This window comes from Fundulus heteroclitus, unplaced genomic scaffold (genome assembly GCF_011125445.2).
Source record: "Fundulus heteroclitus isolate FHET01 unplaced genomic scaffold, MU-UCD_Fhet_4.1 scaffold_132, whole genome shotgun sequence".
Classification (NCBI taxonomy): Eukaryota; Metazoa; Chordata; class Actinopteri; order Cyprinodontiformes; family Fundulidae; genus Fundulus; species Fundulus heteroclitus.
Window position 1 is genome coordinate 151,792 of NW_023396544.1, and position 25,371 is coordinate 177,162.

The 25,371-nt window shown below is 40.1% G+C and overlaps 2 protein-coding genes and 1 long non-coding RNA gene across 3 annotated transcripts; 2 read left to right on the forward strand and 1 right to left on the reverse strand.

Annotated features, from left to right (window-relative positions):
* Positions 1-286: 286 nt before the first annotated feature.
* On the forward strand, positions 287-1,247 carry LOC118558591. Its single transcript, XR_004928356.1, has 3 exons — positions 287-360; positions 476-500; positions 619-1,247. It is a non-coding gene; the product is annotated as an uncharacterized LOC118558591 (long non-coding RNA).
* A 313-nt stretch (positions 1,248-1,560) lies between these two features.
* On the forward strand, positions 1,561-20,453 carry LOC105923373 (phospholemman). The gene is made up of 8 exons (XM_012859309.3): positions 1,561-1,697; positions 13,810-13,867; positions 14,997-15,029; positions 15,250-15,273; positions 15,467-15,541; positions 15,666-15,702; positions 15,811-15,854; positions 19,535-20,453. The coding sequence occupies exons 2-8, from the start codon at positions 13,834-13,836 to the stop codon at positions 19,552-19,554; spliced, it is 267 nt and encodes an 88-aa protein (XP_012714763.2). The 5' UTR covers positions 1,561-1,697; positions 13,810-13,833; the 3' UTR covers positions 19,555-20,453.
* Positions 20,454-24,361: 3,908 nt separating this feature from the next.
* On the reverse strand, positions 24,362-24,835 carry LOC118558594 (snaclec stejaggregin-B subunit beta-1-like). Its single transcript, XM_036129055.1, has 2 exons — positions 24,829-24,835; positions 24,362-24,708 (listed from the first exon to the last, which is right to left on the reverse strand). The coding sequence occupies exons 1-2, from the start codon at positions 24,833-24,835 to the stop codon at positions 24,362-24,364; spliced, it is 354 nt and encodes a 117-aa protein (XP_035984948.1).
* Positions 24,836-25,371: the final 536 nt, after the last annotated feature.

Here is a 25,371-nt window from a genome sequence, read left to right on the forward strand (position 1 = left end):
TTCTCATTTAATATAAATAATGTAAATCTCTTTTTTGGCTGACTGAATAACAAAAAGTACTAAATTTTGTTTTTTTTCCCCCCTTCTCTTTATGTATCTCACTGCTTTTGTGTCGGGTCTTCAGATCCATTGTTTACAGTAAGTTTTGGACACTCATTTACTACTGCAAATCTCTTAAAGCAAAAACGATGAAAAGTAAATTTGTTAATAGCGGTGACTCAAAATCTGATTCTCAACTGAATGTTTGATTTTGAAAACTGAATGCGTCTGCTTTATTGTCCAACAGACTATGAAAAGCTAAGGATTTAGTCCTCGTCTTTGCTTGCTTGTTGATAGCTGGAGGAGTCGGCATTGTCATCTGTAATGCTGCTCCGGTCATAAAAAAATAACATATTTAGCTTTTCAAAAATGATGATTGATTAAAACGCCATAAATATATGCAATCATCAGTAAATTGATTATTTCTCTGTCCTAGATAACCATTGTGCTAAGAGACCCAGGTGAGACATTTCTGGCAGTCAGGAGTTTGTCTGAATGTAAAGTTGCCCACCCACATTCTCTCCTTCTTCACAAACTGCCATGCTAATTGCCGCCACTCCCTTCTGTCTCTCTGCCCAGTCGAAAAAGGGATAACGACAGCGATATCTGATCTTGCTCCCAACAAACCGGTTTCAGTCAGGCAAAGGAGCTGGGAGGCGATGGGCGGAGAGAATGGGTGCATGGTGGGACAATGGGAGGAAGCTAAGAAGACCAGGCTTTACCTGTACAGACATAAAGAACAGCAACCAGCCTCTCCACTTTATATTTCCAAAACAACACCATCAGTAAGCAGCCTTACAATGTCATAGTTTCACTTTGTTTGATCCAAACAAGTCTATGTGATGTTTTCCCCTAATATTACTTTATTTTGTCCAAATCTTTCCTTATATGTCCTTATATTATTATTTCCACAGCCTGTAAATATGGAGGAGTTAGACAGCATTATCTGACATCTCTAAAGGGTGCATAGATTGTACTAGAATGTTCCACAATGCTAGGTGCCATATTTAGAAAATGATGAAGGCTAATCATAATAAATACATTTATTTTATGGTGCCCATTACACTCGGTGATGTGTGAGTAATTCTAGATACATTTAGTTTTATTGGGTCCGCTATTGTACTACAAAAAAAAGAGTTTGGGGAAATAAATGTTACTAACTTGAATGCATGTCAAAATTCAAATAAATGCCACTATTTAAAAGTTAACAAAGTTGTCAGCGTGCGTTTTTTTTTTCAAAAGCATTTTCGGTTTCAATCCAATCTTGGTGTCTATTGTTTTAAGCCCTTAAACGTGAATGGTATAACTAGGTCGCGTTAGCGGATGCTGTTGGCCTGACTGTAGGGGCTGACTCTGGATCAGCGTTCCCGCCTCGCTGCTGACGGCCAGCCTGGCTCTAAAGTTAGCGGAAACCGACCCGGGATCAGAAACTCTTCAACAGGGCTGTAGCGTAGCAGCGCTATGAATACGACTCCCCCTTCTTCTTCTTCTTCTTTTTTTCTTTTAATAAAAAGCCAGCCAACCTGTTGAGTGTCGGAGGGAAGTGTTGAAGGGTGGGCGTGGGCACGCGCAGTGGAGAGTGTACGCTGCTTCTGAGAGTCACGCACAGACATCCGTCCTGCTTGCGCTTTCCGCTGCTCACTTTAACCAGTTACAAGGTAAGTGTTGACCAAAACTGTTCTCTCATAGCCTGGAAGTGTTCTCTTTGTGTTCTCCATGTTGTTTCTTTCCTCTCACAAATGAACATTTTACTCCATTATGGGGAAACCGGTAGGGTAATAGGCGTGGTAAACTCTTTTAGATAAGTTGCGTGCGCGAATAACACACCCATCTTTGCCATTAACACAAAAAACATAGAAAAACATTTTTTTTTTTAATAAAAAAAAATGTTTTGGAAATGATTCGGTCAGTTGTTCTAAACACTAGCAAAAACGCTTATCGCCACAGTTCCAGCTGCAGGGTATAACACGTTTTTAACAGCGAAACGTAACGTTAAGTAATTTTCACATCTTCCGTCCTGTCCATAGTTTCCCTCGAGAACACCAGTGTGGGACCGCGTGCGCGCACTGAGCTACGCGCGTCAGCAGTGGCGGTTCCTGCGTGAATAGCGCCCCGGGCGACCCCCATGTTCCAAGCCTTGCCCCTTTTTTTTTGTTAGTCTGGTTTTACAAAACTAGAAGCGTTGTTGTAAAAAATAATTAATCAGTAGTTTTAATGGCAAAAAAAGCTCTCCAAAATGCTCTATGTACAAAGGGGTTTATTGGATATTTAAAAAATCTTTAACTGTCTCCTAACTATTCTTCATTCATTTCAGAATAATTCAGTCTAGGTATTTTGCATGTTTTTACCTAAAGAGGAACAATTGTTGCCCAAGTTCTTAAAAAAAGTTTGAAAAAGCCACTTTTATTTAGTAACTTCAGCATCATCAGTCATTTGCATTGTATGGCTTTGTTTTATTACAAGACTTGCACTGTTATAACCCCAACACTCCTTGACTAAACCTATAAGTAAACGCTTTCACAAGGTAACTGACAGGATTTATTTATTTATTTTGAGTGCTCATGCTGTTGGCTGAGTGATACCGTCCTGGACGTTTAGCTCATATTAAAAAAAAAATCACCAGTGAGCTTTGCAAACCATGTGTCTGTTGTTTTTACAGGACAGAGACGCCTTAAAACTTAATATTTGACTGAAAGTTTTTATTCAGTGACAATTTGCTGTAGTGTCCTACAGCAAATATATCAGTTTTGATTTTGCTTTCCTGTAATAAATGCACACAGACAATATAACACTGCTGTGTGATAAAATATTGATTTTCACAGCAGGATTTTAAACAGTCCCTGAACAAAAACGCTAATTCTGCTTTGTTTGTGTCCGTGTTAATGACATCATTAGAGGTATACAAATTCAGCTCATCAGCTGACATTCATAATTAATATGGTGGAACTACATTTGACAGATTTGATCAAGATTTGGAAATATTGAAGTTTTTCCTTGAGCTACGAGGTCTTTAACCTTATGTGAGGATAACAAAGGCAATGATCAGTGTTCAGAGAGTTTAACTGGATGCAAATATGCTTCTTGTCTTGTTTACATGTTTCCATCGGTTTTGTTTTCAGTCCATATTCACTTACACGTTGCTGTAGCTGTAAAGAATACAACTAAACCCATTTGAATGAATAATTTATAAAGGAGAAAATTACCCAACACTGTTTTGAGTAGAAAAATCGATCTCAAGTGGAGTATATATATCAATAAACATAGATATTTATATAGATATATCTGCAAAAGGCTTTATTATCTAATAATCTGGGACTATTTCATGTTCAACGACACAAAAACAGAAAGGCAAAAGAGAAAGAAAGGAAGAGAAATAGATGAGAAAAAATGCTAAAAGGAAGAAAAGGTGACAAAAAAAGAGTAGAGGAAAAAGAGAGTACAAGATCCCATCCTTGGAGTCTGCTTCTACTCCTGCAGAGGAAGATATAAATATTGGTTATTAACATCTGCCCAGTATTACATATTAGACCAATATCGTTTTGTTGGAAAATCTCTAACATTGGCCGATACCGATGTAAATGGTGATATATTGGGAATCCCCCTGATGAACTATACCTGCGGTTAGTTTGATCCTACAGAAAAAGTCTCACTAGTAGTGTTTAATGTACTCATTTGATCCCAATAGATTAGCGGCTGTTCTGAAATTAAATAAATTACAATTGTGATTTTTTTTTTTAACAAAGATTCAGTGTGATCTATTTGGATACATTTTAATCCTAAACCTCATGAAGCCCTCTAAATGTGGCCATATGGTTGGTCGGTTTTTAAAGCACACAGTGCTGTCTGGTTTGTGTGAGAGACAGAAGGCCAGCTGATAAGCGCAGTGGTGACTTCTGTTTGCCAAGTGCCACAAGGGCAGCCTGGGAACAGGACAAGGGGACGGGAGTCGTTGGTGAAGCCGTGGTGACAGAAGACTCCTCCTCAGTCGAACCCTGATAACAAATTTAAACAATTAAGTACTGATAAAGATGTCATCTACTTATTGGCACATTTTGTTAGCACCAAAGGAAATTAGAGGAGTAGATAATGATATTTACTTTGTCAGTGTCTATCTGTGAGCCATGTTTGCTGAAACGGACCGTGCAAATGTAAAGAAAGAAAGGAATTTCCAATAGTAGAGTCCGCAATTCAATCATTAATCCTAAGCATACTTCATCATAAGTTATGTTTGCAGCTCTGACCCAATGGCGTTGCTTATTGCTCAATTGTGAAATATGAGTAACTGAACACGTGTAAAATAGCAAGAGATGTTCTAGAAATATTTTTGGTTGGTGAAAAAAAAAAGCGTGCTGTTAATTCTAATGTTGAAAGGTTATGTTGAAATAAAGAGCAGCAGGGAAAGCAGGGTGGAGTTAGGGGTTTGGTTTGAGGCGACAGAAGTATTTCTTCCTTCTCAGATGAGACAGACTTAGCTCTTCATTTTCGCCTCGCCTCACATGATCACAGGTCTCAGAGAAAACAACAGGAGGAACCGAGAGAAACACTTTGGCTTTGGAGGAGAGAAACAAGAGAGAGCTCAGAGGCACCCACTCTCGCCTCACCTCGCCACGTGCCGCTTCGCAGGCTCACAAACACAAATTTAGAAACCTCAATAAGGAGGCATTGATTTTACATCGCCACCATGGCTGTGACCTTCACTGTTTGACCTCAGAGCTTTAAAGCACTGCTCCGAAGAGGAAAAGCTAATCCTTTCAAGTTTAGCAACTGTAAACGTCCGAGGATAACGTTCTTAATATTGTAACCATTGATTCAGATCTTAGACTGAGCAGGTTAGTTAGGCTTTTGTTAACTACACTCTGGTTGAATAACGTTCTACAAATGGACTCCAATCTCTTGAGTCTGTGAGTATGGCGGTGGAGCTAGACGCATGAAGTCTGTTGTTAGGACTTGTGGTTTCCATGTGTGACTCATGGTTAGACTATGCTGCACTCCCTCGTGCTTTCTGTATGTGTCCCTCCTCCTTCCCTCGGTTTCCCAACCTCACGCTCCCTCGTCTTCCTGCCTCTCTCCTTCCCTCAGGCTTGAATTCCTCCCCTCCGTACGCACCCTCTCTTGTTCCCTCTTTTTTTTTAAATGTTAGGACTTCTCATGAACTTTCCTTTTCTTTGGTTCACTTGATACGCTAACGCGGCACTTCCAGTGAGTCCTCATGCTGTACTTCTTTCTTCCCATTTCTGTTGGGTTTTCACGTTAAGAATAATGAAATTTGCTCCATTTTGTTGGCAATCATCTTTGGTCGGTATTGATTAGCTGGTATCCAGCATCCAAGGTTGCATATTTGACAAGTCTCCAGACTTTACGGTCATCCCTTTTTGCTATGAAAGCTGTAGTTCCTGAATAAAGGGATGTACTTCCCCTCCTCCGCTAATTAAAACCAACGTAATCATCAAAGAAATCCTAGAGGCAGAGGTCAGTGTGTTCAGTCTACAACACAAATGTCTCCGTATGTACATATGTGTGTTCCCTGAGGGATGTGTTACACCCTGGAACGCACCGATGCTAATTTAGGCATTAAAAATGCCTCTGCAAATAGACAGCTGCCTTTGTAGTGCAGGAACACTAACACACATGCCTGGCTGTTCAACATGTGGGTGTTCGGGTAGGATAAATACTTCCAAGCTGGACAGACATGCTCTGCACACACCAGATGTATTAGCACACAGGCTGTGGTTTATGCCAATGGCACCGGGCAATTAGGTCTTCACGGCTTTGGGTCAATTTGCCTCTTTGCCCATTTGTACCCTCACGTTACCATTTCATCCATCCCTACTTCCATTTTATTACCACTTAGTTTAGTTGTTGGACTTAAATCTTACATTTATTTAAACAGGTGCTGTGTTTTTTTCTCAACACCCTATTTATTGATTGTTTTGTTCTTAATCCAGTTCAGACCAGTTGACTATGATGAAGCATGAAAGATTATAACATCCAATGAAACCATTAAGTATCATTAAGTGACTTACAGTAGACTGTAAGTATAGAGATTGATTTTAAATAACCAATTGTAAAGGTGGGTAAGGAATATCCCAATGGTAGGTAGGTACGAGTCCTCGCAGGATTGGTATAGTACGTTCCACAGCAGATGACTCGATTTCCGGTACAGAATTAACAGAGATACAAAAGTAGATATGGCAAAGAGGAAAAAGTCACCATTTAATACATTTGCACTTTTACCTATTTTGTTTCTAATTTTTTTCGATATGAAATAATACCGTGGGTTGCCGAAGCTGCGAATTGATCCTGTGCCTCATTGACATTTTATACCTACTTCCTGGGCTCAATCTTTACTTTTAGCCTACAATTTATTGATTTCAAATTTAAAATGGCATCAATTCTAATCATTTTACAATTATGCTTCTAGAATATGTGGTTGGTTCTGTCACAACAAGAGCACAGACTAGCATTTTATTTTACCTAAATGGTCAGCCAGAATAAACAAAATTACACACATAAAAAGAGAAGACCAAACGTTTGTCTGTGGTCCTGCGTTTCTAAAGGTCTACATAGAGGTAGTGTTACTTTGAGCAAGCCAGACCAGATATGTCCTCAAGGCTCTGACAGCAGCTGTAGACACCATCAGCTGTTCTGGCCACACTGTTTCATTACCCACCACTGTGGGCGTGACACAGCTAGAGCCGGCAACAAGGTCAGTAGCATTGTCCCACTTTGTGGTTCTATACCGTGATATTTACACAACAGTTTGAAGAGAAGTTGTAGAAAACTGCTCTATTTTATATTTCCAATTCTGTAACACTCAGGACGGTGATGGACATAATATATGGTGAACCCCAGCCCCTACCAAACCAAACACTGGTGGTTCATTGTGAGTTATTCAGCCACCTCTGACTGATACGTTTCCTCAGCTGGATCAGGGTTTTATTTAAACTCGTTTACAACTACGTTACCAACAATGCCACCTTTCTTGTAGCAGGCAATCAACACCTGGATAAGTCTACTGGAACAAATTACATTTTGCCATAAAAAGTATTGAAAGCCTGAGAAAACTAAAGCTGCTGTAAACTGTGAACACAACTGGCAGTTTTAAACGTAATTCAGTGTTTGGGTCTGTGCAAAAGGTTTAAACCACTCTGTTATTGTTTTTATGCTTTGCTCTCAAGTTAAAACTATCAAAGTGACGTCATGCACCACTAATAAACTGTCAGGCCCAAATAAAACAAATAAGAAAAACAAGAATATCCATTCCTGTGTCAAGACCTTACACATGAACAGTTTTATTCTTTGGAGCTCAAGGACTCCCGTTTAAGCAATGCTTGCCAAGCTAAACATGGACGTAAAGTGTCAACACTGTGATTATTTTGCCTTTAAAATATCAAAACCATGCTGTGACGTCACCTTTTAATCTCAGTTTAAATAATTAATGACAGCTCATTGTTGGAAAGTTAAAATAAAATATTTTATAGGCTATAGGTTTTCTTTATATCTTCCCATACCATGTTGAATCAGCTTGAGAGTTCAAAGAGGTCCAAAAACAGAAACCAGCCACATCTCTAGTGTGTAGTTTGTTTTTATGGCGGAGTTGCTCTGAAGTCATAGTTTAGAGGCTTAAATAAAGCAACTCAAAGAAAGGAAAATGCCTGAGTGGGGCATGACTGAAAAAGTGAGAGATACATAGGGTGACTTGTGATGTTTGCACAGTATGGCCTTTGTTTGACTGTAATAAAATCCTTTCCAATACAACCGATGTGAAGGGCTGGTCATATGTATCCCAGGACTATTTGTTCTCTCTGTCAGCGTGCACCCCATCCATATCCTTGTTCATAAGTATTGGCATGTCTTAGAACAATGTACATCATTCTGTTGGTTTGAAGCAATTCTGAAAGTCTACACAGAGCCGTCATGACCAGCGGCACCAGCAGTGAAGACAATCTGGTTAAAATGTCAGAACGGGACCACCAGTTCTGACAGCCTTAGGAAAAACACCAGCTTCACGTTGGCGAACACAGTAGGTTTCTAAACCTGCAACAAGTTTCAGCTTGTATGATCTGCACGGGCAAGACAGGCTTGTTTATTTGAGTTTAGATGTACCAGTTTAGCTTGCAGATCCGTGGCCGTATGGGTGACTTACCACCGGACAGTTTGTGCCGCTTTACTGATATCAGAGAGAAGACGAGTGGGTGGCTGCAGAAATGGATTATTGGCCCCAGAGTAGAAATCCTAGAAGCTTTGCTTCTTGGAGTTTGTATTGTAATGGATGAATGGTATGAAACGGCTGAATAGATGGAGGGAAGGGGAAAAAAGGTAAAAGTGCAGGGATGTGGACAAGTGTTTGTTTTAAAAAAGAGGAACCAGTAAAAGAGATAGTTAAACAGACTGTGGAGCCAGAGAAAGGCGACAGAAGCTTATCAAGCAGAAAATCAGTGTGTTTCAGTGGTTTTAAACAAATAGCCACTTTTTCAGCTTTTAAATTGGGCAAGAAATGTGAAGCAGGAAAGACGGCGATTTATGAAAAAGAAGGAAAAGTCCTGTTGTGAGAGCCGAAAACAAAACCCAGTCAGAGATTGGCCGAGTAGCATGACAAAGCCAGAACAGAGCGGTCTTTATTGCTGCAACAGGCGCGGCTGGAGTTGTCTCTCCATGGAAGGATTCGGGTCTTGTGGTAAAACAAACCTCCCTTTAGATGTGAGCCATCAGCAGTGATTCGACCGTTTTTAGAATAAAGTTATATGGAGCACAAAACAAGATTGGAAGCTAATGTTCAGAAGCGTTTCAATGCTTTCAACATTCAACACATACATGTGTCAGGGGGGTTTTAGTGTGAAACAATGCTGTATTTCCCGGTAGGTAGAAGCCCTAAAATGTGTGAGATTTAAAATGTTACAAAACGATGAAACTCCTGCTAGATGAATGGCTGTATGGTCCCTGAGAGATGATGAGAGATGACTCGTTCTTATGGGGAAAACAGCATATCGTCCCAGCTTCTTGTTTTTCTTCATCTGCCCCTGACCTGACTCTTGGTTTTCTTCAGTCCCTGTGTTTGTAACGGCATCCTTTTACTTTACATTTTTCTTTTAAAGTTGGTACGCGTTTCATTTGTCACAAAAATCTGGGTGCTCGCGAACCCCAGCGAACCGTCGTGGTAGACTCTAGGGGGCAGGTACAGGTTACCAAATCTACCTCCATGCAGGGATCGTCGTGGTCGAGTCTATTACAGACTTCATTCTAGAAGGTCTTTGTCTACGGTTTGCCTTGGAAACTTAAATCTGCCCTTTATATTTTTCTTAGAGACCTGCTGAGATTTGAAGCTCTGCAGTCTTTCTGTCTGTACAGGCCTGCACTTCCTTATCAACAGTAGCAAGAGCCTGAGTTTTAGGACCTTAAGACCAGCTGCATAATCCAGTCACAATTATCTTTGTAATATAAATTAATGCAATACTGCAGGACTGCTTTAATGCATATTTGGCAGGATGATATTGACATGACCTAAAGTCAAATCTATATGGTGGGCACTTTGGGATGAAGGACAAAAAAGGAAAAAGACTTTGGGTAAAAATGACTCGACCAATACTGAACGTTCTGCAGTTACATGTTTTCCTGAAATCGTGCAGCTCCTTTGCAGACTGCTTTTAGCGTCTTGCAGTCTGCTTTTGCTGTGAACTTGGATATCCAGACCTGAACGTGTCTGCCGTTCTTTTACATGTCTTTCTATCATGTTCTGCCACATTTTTTTTGCATTGATGAGAACATCAACGTTGCAAATTGATGTCCTCATCATGTGCACCAGATGTGATATGCAGACTTAGGGGTATCCTGATTTATCACTCTCTATGTACAAATACATAACAACAAACGCAGGTTTTCTTAGAGTATCCTAAGCTGTTCACTAGCGATTTAAGTTCAAGCGTCTTTTAAAGAGGATTTGTGTGAAAGCAAACAGCTGCTCCGTGACACATACCAACGCAGCGCTCTACTTTCCCAGCGAGCTGCTGGACTTTTATCTTTTAACACAATGCCTCCAGCGCTTTCCTGTCACGCTACACCTTATCCAAACATTTGCTGTAGAATATGATCTTGTTAGTGGAGGTGGAGAGGAGACTGTTTCTCTCCTCTGCCTCACCTAACAAGCGCCTCTCCACTTCCCCTGCTGTGCGCTCTTCATCGTTCCTCGTTTTCTGTCTCTTCTACGTCTCTTCTACGTCTCCCCCCTCTCGGTCTTTCTTTACTGGTCGCTGGCCAGCTTCCAGTCCTCTGCATTCCCCCTGCGTCGCCTGGGGTTGCTGTGGGGAGGCACCAGGAGAGGAGCGCTCATCCTGTTGTTCTCTTTTTTTGCCCCTGCTGCCAAACTCCATCCAGCAGCCAAGCAGGAAGAGATTCTGCTTTAATAATAGCCTTTATTGTGATCTTATTAGGCTCAGTTTTGGTTCATTTTACTCCTACAAATTCTAGACAATGCAGAAATAAAACCGAGACAAACCAATTTAATTGAAGTAGTGTTTGGGGGGGTTGTTCAGATAGTTCTGCAGACCTAGAATCCAGCCTTTTCAGCTTCAGAGTTCTGCCGCTCTACGTGTTGCTTCCTCACAGACCTCTCCACCACCTGACTGTGTGAATCTCTTCCCACTTGAGTTCGCTTTTTCCTGTGATGCGCCCAAAGCGGAAAAGAGCAGTAAGTGGAAAATCACTGCTGCCTAAGGTGTGTCACCCGGGTGTTCACATTGGAGCCTCTGCTGGTGCCGCCACAACATGGCAACCATCGCAGCAACGGTCAACATGGGGGCGGATTCATTTGGAACCTGAGTAAAGCACCAGGAGACGTGTTAATCAAGAAGATTCAAAGGGCCCTGCTAAAATGTTTATACCCCCTGATCTTCTTCGCTTTCTCTCGCGTTACAAGGCAAAAGGAAAGTGATAGCTTTACAAATTTTTACGCTGAAAAATCACTAAAGCTTGTGCATTTGAGTTCAGTCCCTTCCCTCTGATAACCCTAATTAAAATCCATGGAATAATTGCCTTCAGTAGTCGCCGACAATTCTCATTATACCAAGAAGTTTGTTAGACATGAGGCGGTTTTGGGTGCGCTGGTGGCACGGCGGGTAGCGCGACCCATGTACGGAGTCCTCGATGCGGTCGACCCGGGTTTGACTCTGACCCGCAGCCCTTTGCCGCATGTCTCTCCCCCTCTTCCACCCCCCTTCCTGTCAGCCTACTGTGTTAAAAAGGCAAGCCACTAGAGCTGTGAAAATTTTTCAAATAAAAAAAATAAAGACATGAAACAATCTTTTTTTTTTTTTTCAAGAGTAAACACAAATTGGCATCTCTGAAATTGTTAATCATCTTCTCAATAATGAATGGAAAGCCGTTATTGGCATTAAAGCAATAAAATCCTAATAGTTCCTAACAATCTTCATCTTTTTTTCAATGAGCCCTGAGTCTTCAAGTTTGGAAGGCCTCCTTGACGCCACTCTAAGCTTCAGCTCCCTCCAGTGATGCTCCCTCAGTTTTAAGTCAAATTAAAACATTGCTTTAAATCTAAATAAAGAAGAGGGAAGCCATTGTTGGAAAACAGCATAAAGTTTCAACAAGCAATGTAGGGACCATAGCAAACGTGGAGGAAGATTATTTTGTCAAATTTAAAATGCTTCATGGGGAGAAAAGCTAACATTTCACTCTGCCTGCACCATTCTTACGGTGAGACATGGTGGTGGCAGCATCATACTGTGGGCATACTTTTCTTCGTCAGGGACAGGAAACCTGGCCAGTCGATGAGAAGATGGATAGAGCTAAATGCAGAATAAAAGCTGTTGGAGGCTGCAAAAGACTGAGCTGGACATTCAGCATCTAGCTAAGGCTATGGCTGGGTGACGTGGCCTAAAATTAATATTATGGTATATTGAGCAGTTCACCAAAACACTGCGCTCTCGTCCATCTATTGAGCTCAGCAGCGTATGTTTGCAACATGGTCAGTAGTAATAGCAAGGAAGGGCCTCTTCCTTGATGTCGCATGTAGACAACAACGCACTTAAACCTTGTCCAACCATCTCTCTGGTATGAGCTAGAAAATATGTCGCTTCGAGCACTCTGGTGCGTAGTTTCCATTTATTATTGATGTAATGTACAGTCAGACTAATATAGTCCATCGTGCAACTGGACCAGAGATCAGATGTAGCTGCTCCTGTTCCTCCTCGACCAGCTTTACCGCCAACATCGTTTCAACATTTACAATTTCCTCCATTTTCCCAACCTCACCATCTCCTTCACTGCTTGTTACAGACTGGATGGGGTGAAGTCACGTGACTACATACTGTACATGTAGCTCAGCATCTTAAAGAGACATGAGCGTAGCCTACCTTTACACAGCCAGAAAACACCAAAAAAACATTTATTTTTCTTTTAATACCAAAAATACCAACATGGGCAAAATGAAGTCGGTTATCATTGTAAATTTTGGTATCAGTACATTTTCAGTTTATCGTCCAGACCTAAGCCAGGCCGTGACACTAAATATTCAGCCAGAGCTATAAAAAATGGTTTAGATCAAAACGTACTGTTGTGTCAGAACGGCCCATTAAACATTGTGTTTGTAATGTGGTGAAATGTGGAGCCATTCAAGGGGTGCAAATCCTTTTGCAAGGCACTGCACATTTTGTTCCTTAGTTACACGGATTCATAGTCGTCAGGCACTAGATCTGAGAATGTCTCTACAGGCTAACAACCCTTTAATAGAATATCACGATTTGCACGCTGATGCAGTGCAGAAAATAGGATTAAAATAGCACAGCAAGAAAAGCTTTAAAAGCCTGAGCGCTCCTTGATAACATTTCTGACAGACAGAGGCACTGAAGCAGGAGCAAAGAAGATTAAACCTCTGAAGCTTTACAATGGAGACCCTGTAAAGTAGTTACTACGAGGTATTTAAGGCTTCATCTGAGTCCTTCATCACTTTGTCACCATAAAAATCACCCTAAGTTCCTGCCCATGGGATTTAGTTGGACTTCTTAATTTGTGAGAGTATGTTTACTCCTCAGAAAACACAGAAAGCTCAGGTCCGATGTTGCCTGGACTTTGTGTTTGATTCTGTCGCTTGGCCCACGGCAAAATGTTCCCGTTAGAAAGAGCACAACCATAAACTGACGTTCAAATGTAATGTAAATATATTTATTTATATTAAGCATTCGTGAAACCAGTGAGTTCCATTAAAGTAACAATTTTATGAGATCATAAACTTTAAATGGATGCTCTTTCTAATTTGTCAAACAAGTAATATTTTACGTTCACTTACTAAGGCTTATATTTGGTCATTTATGGGGTTAGAGCATTTGTTCCAAGAGCCTAGCAGAGTGCCACACTTCATGCTGCCAATAACATTAAAGGAGCACTGTGCAAGTTTAAAGGGTGAATATATCTTTTTGTCTTTCTCATACAAGCCCTTACAAATGCCCGACAAGTAAAATGATTTTCCCCTTCTTTACCGCAGTTGCCTCTATAGGCTCCATTAGTCAGTTCATAAGAGAGAGATTCGGTCATATTATCCGGGCGTGGACGCCATACCTGTCCAGTCTTAGCGACAGACGCTGTTCCTCTTCTCCCATGCATGTGCACAACACTGGTGTCATTTCAACTTGTGGCCAGAGGGGGCAACTGATGCAAAAACTATGGAACATTCACTATGTACCTTTAATGAGATCCAGTATTTAGCAGTGATGTGTCTCATTTACTGAGTATCATAATAAACTTAACTTTTGTCTTTTTCAGATCTGAACAGTTTGAAGCCTGAAGATGTCGAAGATCTGCTCTTTGGTGTTTTTGACATGTAAGTAAAAGACCGAATATTTGCATTTAAGCAGTGTTCTAAAAAATAGGTTTTACTGAGCGGATTAAACCGTTTTTGAAAAATAAACAATGTTGTGTTATTTTTGTAACATGAATAAAAAGCAATCAGGCACACACGGCACATTTAGCACTTCACATCCCAGGATAAAGATGAAAAACAGTTAAATTTCTTCTTTTAGTCTGGTAGAATAATTTACTGCTGTTGTCCATCATTGAGTTTTAAAGATTTAATAGTGTGTTATAGGACTGTCTTATTTGTCACAGTTCTAGTTTGTACAAACAGTTTAATCTGACTCTTACTATAGATATGGGGACGTCTCGGCCGCCAGCTGTTTTCTCTTGGCGGAATTATGAACATGAACGCACATCTGACTTACTTAAGTGACCTTTTCTCATACCGTTCCCATTTTAAAGAGTAGATATAAACACATTTAAAAATGCAATATTTATAGACGGGGAAACGGGACATCATGGATTAATATATAAACATTTCTTTAGCCTCTGACCAATTTAAAAGAGTAAAAAAGATAATAAAAAAGTGTAGTTGCATTTATTCTATAGGATGTTTGACAAGATGAAAATGTAAGATTTTTGTTTAAAAAAGGTTTTAGAAAAATTCTACTTTTAATTGGACTTTTTTAGTGAGGAAAAAATAGTTTCAATTTATAAGTGTGACCTAAATGCATCAATAAAAAAGAATTTTTTTTTACATTTTTACACTCATCGTTATCGGGGCTTCCAATAAATGTAGACGGTGATGTATTAATCAATAATTAACAATAGTGAAAGTATAACTAAGCACTCTACTCTGTTTAATAATAATGTTTTATTTCATTAAAGTCTATAATAGTAACAGGAAATAAAATTCAAATCCAAGAAGTAATCTTTTTAATAACATTGTGTATTGTTTTTATTTTTTGTTATTTATATATCGCTGTGAGGACCTGGTTTAAATCAGCCATATTCACCCTTACATTATATGTGAGCTGAGGCCCTGAAACTGCAGATGTTTGCATTTTCATGCAGCTCTGTTCATGTTTGTGTTCCAGTGTGAGCAGCTTCAGGCTGTGGTTCACCATGGTGATGTGTGTCTCTCTGTCCTCTTGCAGTTATGTCCCTGGTGTTTGTAAAGGCGGAGGCCGGTAATTACTTCACTGTTTTATATTTATTTATTTATTCTTTTTGTCTTTACAGTTGTTCAGTATTAAAAATGTATTATTGTTGAGGTATGTCAAAGGCACAGAACTAGGCCACCATGTGTGCTTATCCCGCTGTTTACACTATGTCACATGTTGATGTTTCTGCGCCTTTCGCTCTGTTTCCTCATTAACTTACAAACCTTTCTCATTTCTGCTCCAACAGAGGAAGAGGATCCATTTACATTTGGTAATCCACTTTTCTCTTATCATTATTGTGGAATAATGGAAGATGACTGGCAACATCAGCTATTGATGTTTTAACCATAATCCATAAGTGTTTGGAACATTATGTGTAGGGGAGTTAGTGTATCCTGCCAGGCCCTTTTGCTAGTGTTTATTTTAGCTTGCTGTCTAATGAGAAGCCCCATTTGTTTGTACAGACTACCACAGACTGCGGGTTGGAGGCCTCATCCTGGCTGCCGTCCTATGTCTCATTGGCATCACTATTCTGTTCAGTAAGATACACACACACACACACACACACAGAGAAACATCATTGTTAACATACATAAACAGCCTTGGATATTGCTCAAAGATACAGCCATCGTAGAAAAGAGTGATGCTTCTTTTCTCTCATAGGTGGCCACTGCAGGTGCAAGTTCAACCAGAACAAGAGGTGAGACGTCACACAGAAAAGCAGAAATACATCACTGTGAAATTAGAGTGGAGATTCTAAAGCTAAAAGACTTTCTGTTTCTATTTCTACTCTCTGCTCTCTTTTCAGAACAAGATCAGGAAGCAACGCTCAGCAGATGCTCAATGAGAAAGGTAATGTCATTTATACTCTTCTGCTAATATTTACTTATTAGCAGGTTATTCTCAGATAGCCTGCTCAGATAATACTCATGATGGCAAAATATAAAACCACAAAGGCCCCTTTCCCCCTGCAGACAAATGTGGCCCAAATTGGATTTTTTTGGGGGGTCAAGTGATCAGGACAGGCTTAGAACCATTGGGAACGCTCAGATCTGGCCCATATCTGATTTTAGCAGGTCAGATTTGTGCCACTTCCATATGTGCTCCTGAATCCGTCTCGTTTCTGATCTGCTGGAATGTGACTCCAGTAGAAACTGGACGTCCCTTTAGATCGACATTAGACGCCTGTTGAACACTTTGAACCATAACGCCTATTTCTTCCATGAAGGACCAAAACGCGCTCGGCGTGAAGTTATTGTTCTTTTGCGCATGCGGATCACTTTGCAGCCGCAAACAGTTCACACTGGAGTCAGCCCAATAGTCTTCAGTACTGTAATTTCCCTTATTTACCAAAGTTGCATTCATATGCTTTGAGAAGTTTCCCTAATTAAGTGCACTAGAAATGACTTGTATTTTATCGAGTATTATCAGCATTTATTTACTTATAAGGGATATCACACATCTGCATCACTTGTCTTTCCATTTTTAGGTTCTGATAAGAGAAACAGGCCTCTATTTCAATGCATATGTATATCGCAGGAAGAAATGTAATTGATCGATAATTGAATTCCTTTACATCCATTGCAAATGTGTGTAGAGTGGGAGAAAAGAAACATCAGAGCCCTGTTGATTTTCTATCTTCTAATCCTATGCTCGTTTAAGTGCAGTCTCTAAATTCGATGGTAGTTTCATTTTAATGCAAACAGAATATTATAGAAAATTTCAAAAGACAACGTGTTGCATAAAAGTTTACAATTGGTGTTGATGTCGTTGACGGATAAAAAAGCTTTTGCTCCCTCATCAGGGCAGGACCTCTTTGGCAAACTCAACACAGAGTTTATTTAGCAGGTTTTTATGCCTTTGGCGATTACAGAAACTCTCAGAATCATTCAGTTTTATTGGCTGCTGCTTAAAACCGGATCTTCTGCTGTCCCTACATATTACTTTGGGGTTGAGGTCTGGAGACGGACCTGGATATGTATATTCTCTATGACGTCTCCATTGTCCATTGTTATTGTTTTACAGGAAGGCTCACCCTTGAATCCTCTTTAGTGTTCTCATACTAAGATTTACACTAAATTTTTCTGTTCATTGGCCCCTCAGTTGCATGAAGTAATCCTGTAGATCTTGCAGAAAGAAAAAAAAAAACAGCCCACAATTATACATTAGATGTTCCTCTTTGGTCACACTCAGTAATTCTCTATCTCCAAACACATTGGGTCCAGTGGGTGTCAAAGAGCTTGTTTTTGGTTTTATCTGGTCTCAGTACTTTCTACAAATCCTTCCTTCCTATGAACCAAGATCATAAGCTGTTTTACATCCCTTCTATTTCTAAAAATGGCTCCAACAACTGTGACTGTCTTAACAGCTGCAACTTAAGTTGCATTTATTTTATAGGAACAGGCAGGAGTTGTAATGGATGACGCTGATGAACCCGACATTCAGCCAAACAGAGTTTTTAAATCTGTACAAGGGTGCTAATAATTTCCATGGGCTATTTTTATGAAGTAATTAAAGCTAAACGGAAATATTGCTTTTTTTCAAATTGTGAGTCAGAATGTCCTTGAAATGTGGCGAAGTGGATTTACAAAAAAAAGGAAGACTATTTATGTATTTATATATTTAAGTGATGAATGTAAAACACATACATCGCTCTAAATTATTCAGTGTTTCAATTCCCAGTTAATCTCGCTGCCCAGGTCCAAAGTTAAAATTACGCCATCCATCTGTTTCGCTGTAAACAGTCACATAAACACACACACACACACACCCATGCCAAGAAGAAATGGTCAACGTTCACAGAGCTGGCCTGAGATGCCTCGGACCTTGCTGTTCAACAGGTGGCGGGACGCTGGGTGTCCGTCAGGTGGAGGAGGGGTGCAGGGAGGAGGCTGGGACTGGTGCAGGCAGCCACACTTGTGCTGCAGCAGCTATAAAAAGATTCAACTATTAACCCCTTGGAGAGTAATGCCTGATTGTGCATAACTCTGTTTACTGCAATATGCAGAAAGACTTAAAAGTACAGATTTTTTTCTTTTCTCTTTTTTTGTAGTAGTCACATCTTCAGCTTTGATTGAATAATTGTTTGCATTTCTCACCTATTAGAAAAAACCCTGGATTTTTTTAAAATATTTCTTTAGCTGACAAACACCTGTTTTCTGTCAGTAATAAATTGCATCTAATAGAGCTAAAAACCAGGATGGTTATAATAAGTGCTGCCTTACTAGGCTGGGTGATATTGACCAAAAATATCTAGATATTTTTAGGCTGAATTCCCATATACAATATTTATGTCAATGTGTCTTTATTTTCATAAAGTAATTATAAAAAGGCATCTCTCAATCAAAACTTATCCAAAATGTTTCACAGGCACATTTTTTTAACTGCAGATAAATAATAAATAATAACACCAGAAGTGCAACCTACTGGAATACATAAAAGTATAATTCTAACACAACATAGGCCATCTTGATATGAACAATATAGTCTAATTTTATATCTCTTTTTAAAAAAATCTTGATATACTGCCCAGCCCTACTACCTGCATACAAGAACATTACAGCTACAAAACCAAGTATAATTGATTAGAATATGTCTTGACTTTGTCTCATATACAGAAACATAAATTAAAAGATTAATTACATGGCTGAGAAAAACATGTTATTTGTTATTTGATTTTTTTTCTGGGGGTGGGGGTGGGGGGGTCAGACATTAAGAGTTTTTCTAAGGTTAAACGCATAGTTAATTATTATTATTGAATTTCTGTGAGGTTTATCAATAATAGTTGCCTTACCTGCTGTGGGCAGACGTCGTAATGCCATGAGTTTGTAGAAAAGGGAGGTAAATCCTTTATAGTGGTGGAAAACTCACAGTTAGATATAACCCCCCCCCCCCCTTTTTTTTTTTTTTTTAGTCTTTTAGCAACAAATAGAAAATGCTTTGCACCATGTTAGTTAATTTTTTTTATCAATGTCAGATTCCCAGATGCAGCTGACAGCCTCTGAGAAAACAGCCAGAAGCGTACCGCCTGTCTCCTGTGAACATGTTGATATTTAATCGCTGCTAACATAGCATCACATCCCACAGATATGAACATTTATGGTTTGATTGTTTGAAATTACTAAAATGTGCTAAACTGCAGGGAGAGAAAAAAAACATCACTGATGATAACCTTACAAATGATCCCTTTGAGCCGAATGCAGAGCTGTTGAAATGGCTCAATTACAACTTTGATGTAGACAAAATACACCCAGGGCCCATATGGAAAAAAAAAAACTGTGCAAAATGTAAACAACTCTGCTGGGTCCTGCGGGGATAGACCTCAATGTTAGTTTCCACTTACACACATGGTCTGCCTCTGTCTTCCTCTCTGAAAGTCATGCTGCGGTTTGGACCAGCTTTGTCTTATTTCCACGTCTTGCATACAATTATTCTCATATAAAAGTCTGGGTTGATGTATTTTTAGCTGAAGATCACAAATGACTATTTTATATCTTTTGTGTCTAACTGCTCTTTCCATGTTGTGTTTACAGGTCATGCCTGTGACTGCTAGACAACAACCTAAACACACCGAGTTCCCAAACAGCCGGCCAACAGAAACAACAGAGGAGCGGCAGCAGGATTTATAAGACCAAGCACAGGCCTTGGCTGCTATTTAGAGAAATCAACAGAAAGTAGTCGGCATGCAACAGATTTTCGGCGTGAAACCCTCTGTCTGACAACTGAGCTACTGATCTGCAGCCTGCCTCTGTCTTACACTCAGACATATTGTACATAAAACTGCGTCGCTTTCATTTCACTCAGCTCAACTCTTCTGAACTGGATATCTGGAATGAGCTGACACACCCAACAATTTGTGAAATCCTCCAAAACGAGAGGAATAGTTTCACGGTTCAGTTTGATTTGGCAGACTTGGCTGACTGAAATGAAAGGGACTTTAATAATAATGCAATCGTATCACCAAAAATGATCCTGAAGCTCCACATATACTGTAGGATGTCATTACTTCTGTCATGTATGCTGTATGTGTGAGGTGAACATTGATGTAGATATTTTTAGTCTGTCACCAACCTAACCTGCAGTCCGTGCTTTCTGTCAAATCCGTAAAATCAGCGGCGTTCGTTTCCCATGTCTCGCTTTATAGAGGAATGTAGTGGATTGTAATGTTAAATGAGTCCTGTTTCTATAAAATAACAGTTAAAACAAATATAGGAGTGGATCTTTCTGTGTTTGTTTTTTTGTACATTGATTATGTGTGTGATGTGAAAGTAGTTAATTAAACCCAATCCAGAGTAGGGAGAGCAGGATCCTGCAGAACACATAATGACCACAAGAGAGAGCTGATCAAATACATTTCACTGTTTGTCATGGCAACAAACCATATTCAGAAACCATAACACATTTAAAATGTACAACTTGAATGAAAACATTAAAATACCAATAAAAATCAAACTAGTCATTTTTATTTTTTGTTTTTGTACAGAAGTAGCCACTTCAATGAGAGAACCCATCTGAATAACCTCCATTTATTGCAGAGGGGGACCAATAAGCCTTTGTTTTGCAACTCATAAGTAATTCTCACCTCTTTCCACTCGAGGCGTGTCCCAACTTAAGACATGCAGGCTCCAACTCTTTGACTTTCAAGTCTAAAACAAATATTTAATTAAACATCTCCAAAATGTATAAATGCTTCTTAAAAGGTGGTTTCATTTGCCACAACGACCAGCAGGATGAACTGAACTTTAAAAAAGCCTGTAAATAATACTGAAGGTACCATAACAGATTTAAAGTAACTGTATGCAGCTCTGATGAAGACAGAGAGGTTATGTTATTGTGACTTCACTGCTGCAGAGTTAGCAGACTGCAGTCCTAGCTTTGTCCAATTTGTCACTTGAATAAAATAACGTTCCTGTCTCCATCCAATGATATATTAGTCACTATATTGGCTGCAACTCATACTTTGTACATTTATACTTTATAAGTTTAAAGTTGGGTAGTTGTGCCTCTTTTTCTGTCCTTTGACAGGAAAGGAGGGAGAACATTTTGTAGCTCTAATGTCACTTTCTAGGTTAATGTTAGTTTACTCTAAAAAATGTGTAACAGTCAACCTTTTGAAGTTAACATACTTTCTGTTTGGTGTAAGATAAAGTGTTTTTAAGTAAGACAGCTGGAGTCTGAAAGATATTAGAAGGGGTTTCTGTTGGTCCAAGTTGAATCCCAAGTATTTAGAGATTTCCTCAAGAATTAGATTATTAAATTTGTGACCTAAGTCTGATTCCAGTCAGACCCACAGGAAGGTTTATTCACACCTGTCAAAGTTCTCCAAGAGGAAGTGCCCAACTAATTAAAAAGCCACTTCCTATAACACTACACTAGAGGTGTATTAGTTGTGTCACCTACAAATTGAACAGGTGTACCTTATAGAGCAGCCAGTGAGTGTAAGTTAGCCTATCCTTTGTTAGTGAGATCATTTGACTTCATGTCTAAATGTGCACCTATTAGTGAAGGTTCTTGAAAACATAATGTGTTTGCATTTTTCATGTTTCTTCATTAAATTTAGCAAACTTATGTATCATTCCCATAGTCATGATGAAATAGACACATTTCTTCCAATTCTTTAGTTGTGCAGATATAATAAAAGAAAGGATAATTCAGAATGATTATACTGGATGTAATTGTTCAGCCTGGTTGAAAGTGACGGCTAACACAGTGCTTGGATGATGAAAAAAGCACAACACATGAAAAAAAATCACCTCTTAAAATACTTGTTGTAAGTCACATTCACTTTGAAAATAAGTTCTCTCATTTTTCATCTAGTTTTAAAGAAGTTTTATTTGTGATTGATAAGTCTGATAAAACATTTAATAAGTGTGTTATAGGTGTTCATAGCTTGATTACAAGATAGCAAGAGGTGGACACACAAGGAACGAGCAAAAATGACACTGGAGTAGAGCCTGAGAGTGTGTGGACAAAAGCAAAACAGGGAACAAAAGGTTCTACTGAAAAAAGAAAAAATGAAGGACCAATAAAATGCATTGATGGCCACTTATTGGTAAGAATAATGCAGATACCACAGAAATACAAAAGGAAAGGTTCTCCCCTCTTGGTTTTCCTTAACCTTTTCAGTGTGTCTTTTAAAAAAAAATTATATAATGGTACAAGAGTTTGATGAGAGCATTACAGTCCCTTCACAGATTTACATTTAAGGAATGCACAAAGCCACCGCTATACCCCATCCAACAGCACAATTTAGAGTTGTTTTCTTTCAATGCACAGAGGAAATGATGCTTATAAGGTAGTTCATTGTTATTGTTTTGAGGCGGGTTTTTCGCGCATGCGCGCCGGACTGGTAGGCAAAAGGCGAACACAATGGCGGACGCAAACAGAGAAACTCACGAGTTCTCCACGTATTTGTCTTCTTTAGATAACGTACTACAAGATCGTTTTAAGAGTAAGTTGATGGTTGATGGTATCAGATTGCCAGATCCACACAGCAAAAGCCTTAAGGGACGGAGCGAGTCTGTGAAATGCTGGCCAAGCGCTCCGTACCATGACATATCCAGCTGCCTTATAAACATGGCAGGGCAGTACAGACAGAGAGCACGAAAGCCATGAAACCACTGGACGGCTGCAATTATTTTATATCAGGAAAAAGGCTCCAGCAACGCCCGCGACGCCATGAGGGATTAAGCGGTCAGAAAATGGATGGATGGATGTTCAGACATGTTTGTGCAACAGCACAAAGCGGCGTCGGACACAGACCGCGTCTCAGCAGAGGCCCGGTAGGTTAAAAAAAATAAATTTTCACTACGGATTATTTAGGTGTTTTTGTCTTGTTAAAATGGGTGGCGGTGTCGGCGACATTGCAGCGTAAACACAGAAGTACTAGCGCCCGTGAACCGGGGCGTAATGGCAGCAGCAGCTGCTGTAGCCCCTGCTGCTAGCTGCTGCTAGCCGGGCCGGGGCGCCGGCCCGTGTAGCCGGCGGCGCCGGCCCGTGTAGTGTTTACGCAGCAGCCGTTGGCTGCTGCCGCAGCCCGTGAACTGGCAGAGCAGCCGCTGCCTGCTCCGCCGCTGCTGCTTGGCTGCTGCTGCTACCGCTTCTCCGGCCCGTGTAGTGTTTACGCAGCAGCCGTTGTCTGAAGCAGCAGCAGCCGTTGATGCTCCAGACAACGGCTGCTGCTGCTTCAGACAACGGCTGCTGCTGCTACCGCTTCTCCGGCCCGTGTAGCGATCTGTGTACCCCCCGCCGCTATTTAAGTAGAACAATGACTAGAGCAGAATTAAGTTGTATTTACCGGAGATGAAGTGTAGACTGCAAATTCTGTCGTAGTGTGATCGCTCCCCCAGTCCATTGGGAGTGTCTGCCTGCGCTCTTTTCATTGAAAATATCCATTTCTTTCTTCGTCCTTCCTCCTTTGGAAAACGACAGAAACGTACATCCAACGATTTGGAATGCCTCTCTGTGCAACCGGGAGCACAACAAGTCGTAGGCATTGCTTAGATTCCATAAATAAACGAAGTAAAAGTACGCTCTAAATCACCCGTTTTGTCATGTAGTAGACGAGAACAGTACTGTTTTCTGCCTACCAGCGGGACCCGGATGTAGCGCTGACGTCACGCGGGACGTCACACGTGAACTACCCTATTGACAAAAAGGAAATGTTACACAAAATAAAAGATTACATAGCTTTTTTCCTTTCCATTATTTCAGAATCCAGGTAGTATAGGGACATTCATACTGGTCAAAATATTAAATGAACACATTGAAAACATATCAGAGGGTCAATTGGGAACAATATCATGATAGATATCAGTGCTGACGTGGAATTGATAATGTGTTACGAACAAAAGGATGCCACATAGTTTGATAAAAATGTAAATTATAAAATCACTGAGGGGCTAATCTGAAGTCACAGAGAGAGTGAAACTGCAAAACTGATGCAGCAGATTAGTTCAATTAGCTGAAATGTCACTGCAGCAACTCTAAATGGTACTCAGGTTTTTATTGCACCAATGCTCTTGTATGCATGCTTGACACCGTCAGGACTCCTTACAAGATAGTCTGAGGTGCAGCCTGGTGGTGTCAGTGACACTGATCAACACCCCCTCTACTGAACTGACTAGATCTATTTTCCAGAGTTTTACCCGACTTGATATACTTGATATACTATTAAAAGGTGCTCCTTTACTTTTTTGAGCAATGTACATACAGTAAGTGGAAGCCAAAATAGCAAGTTTAATATATTACACTTCTAAAAGCTCTAATTATTAAAAACAAAGAAAGCTCGGTTTATATTTAAAAAAGCTTGATGCTAATAAAACAATCCTAAAATTAAAATAATGTGGCAGTCAGAAATCTTACTCCAATGAACAGATGAAATTAAACTCTTCATAATCAGACTTGTTGAACCAGGAATGGTTTCCCTGTGTCTTCATGGCTCCACTTGTTTTGCAGTTTTCTTCTGGGCCATCCTGATAGCGATGTTTACACTCTGCAGAGTTATCAACCCAGAACCAGGCCTGCAGGGTGCAGATGTAGCGAAGGCCGAGCCACACGAAGGGACTGTTGGCCTTCTCAGCCTCCAGCTCAGCAAAGGTCTGAGTCTCCTGGTCCAGGATGGAGGCCAGATCTCTGTGGTGACGTCTGCAGTAGTTCAGGGCTTCTTCCCAGGTCTTGTTCTCTTTGATCAATACAAAGGGGGATTCTTGAAAAAAATAAAGAAAAATACAATCACACACACAATGTATGATAAAAGGTGCACATATGTAGTTTGACCAGAGGAACATTTATTAGCCTTTAACAACTTATCCACTTTAGTGTTTACCTGCCATGTTCTAGAAAATAATTCAATTCAATTTCAATTCAATTTTGTTTATATAGCGCCAAATCATGAAACATGTCATCTCAAGGCACTTTACAAAGTCAAGTTCAATCATATTATACAGATTGGGTCAGATTATACAGATTGGTCAAAAATGTCCTATATAAGGAAACCAGTTGATTGCATCAAAGTCCCGACAAGCAGCATTCACTCCTGGGGAAGCGTAGAGCCACAGGGAGAGTCGTCTGCATTGTACATGGCTTTGCTGCAATCCCTCATACTGAGCAAGCATGAAGCGACAGTGGGAAGAAAAACCACCCATTAACGGGAAGGAAAAACCTCCGGCAGAACCGGGCTCAGTATGAACGGTCATCTGCCTCGACCGACTGGGGTTACAGAAGACAGAACAGAGACACAACAAGAGAAACAAAAAAGCACAGAAGCACACATTGATCTAGTAATCTGTTCTACATTAGATGGAAGTAGCGGGTGAGCCGTCTTCTCTGGATGATGTCACAGCTAACAGAACGCCAGACCAGGTGTACC

What these genes read in the sequence shown, in the direction of transcription:
- LOC105923373 (XM_012859309.3), top strand. Translation starts at nt 13,834, where the DNA reads ATGTCGAAGATCTGCTCTTTGGTGTTTTTGACAT. An exon ending in CTCTTTGGTGTTTTTGACAT is followed by an intron (nt 13,868 to 14,996) that starts GTAAGTAAAAGA and finishes GTCCTCTTGCAG; the next exon opens with TTATGTCCCTGGTGTTTGTA. An exon ending in GTTTGTAAAGGCGGAGGCCG is followed by an intron (nt 15,030 to 15,249) that starts GTAATTACTTCA and finishes CTGCTCCAACAG; the next exon opens with AGGAAGAGGATCCATTTACA.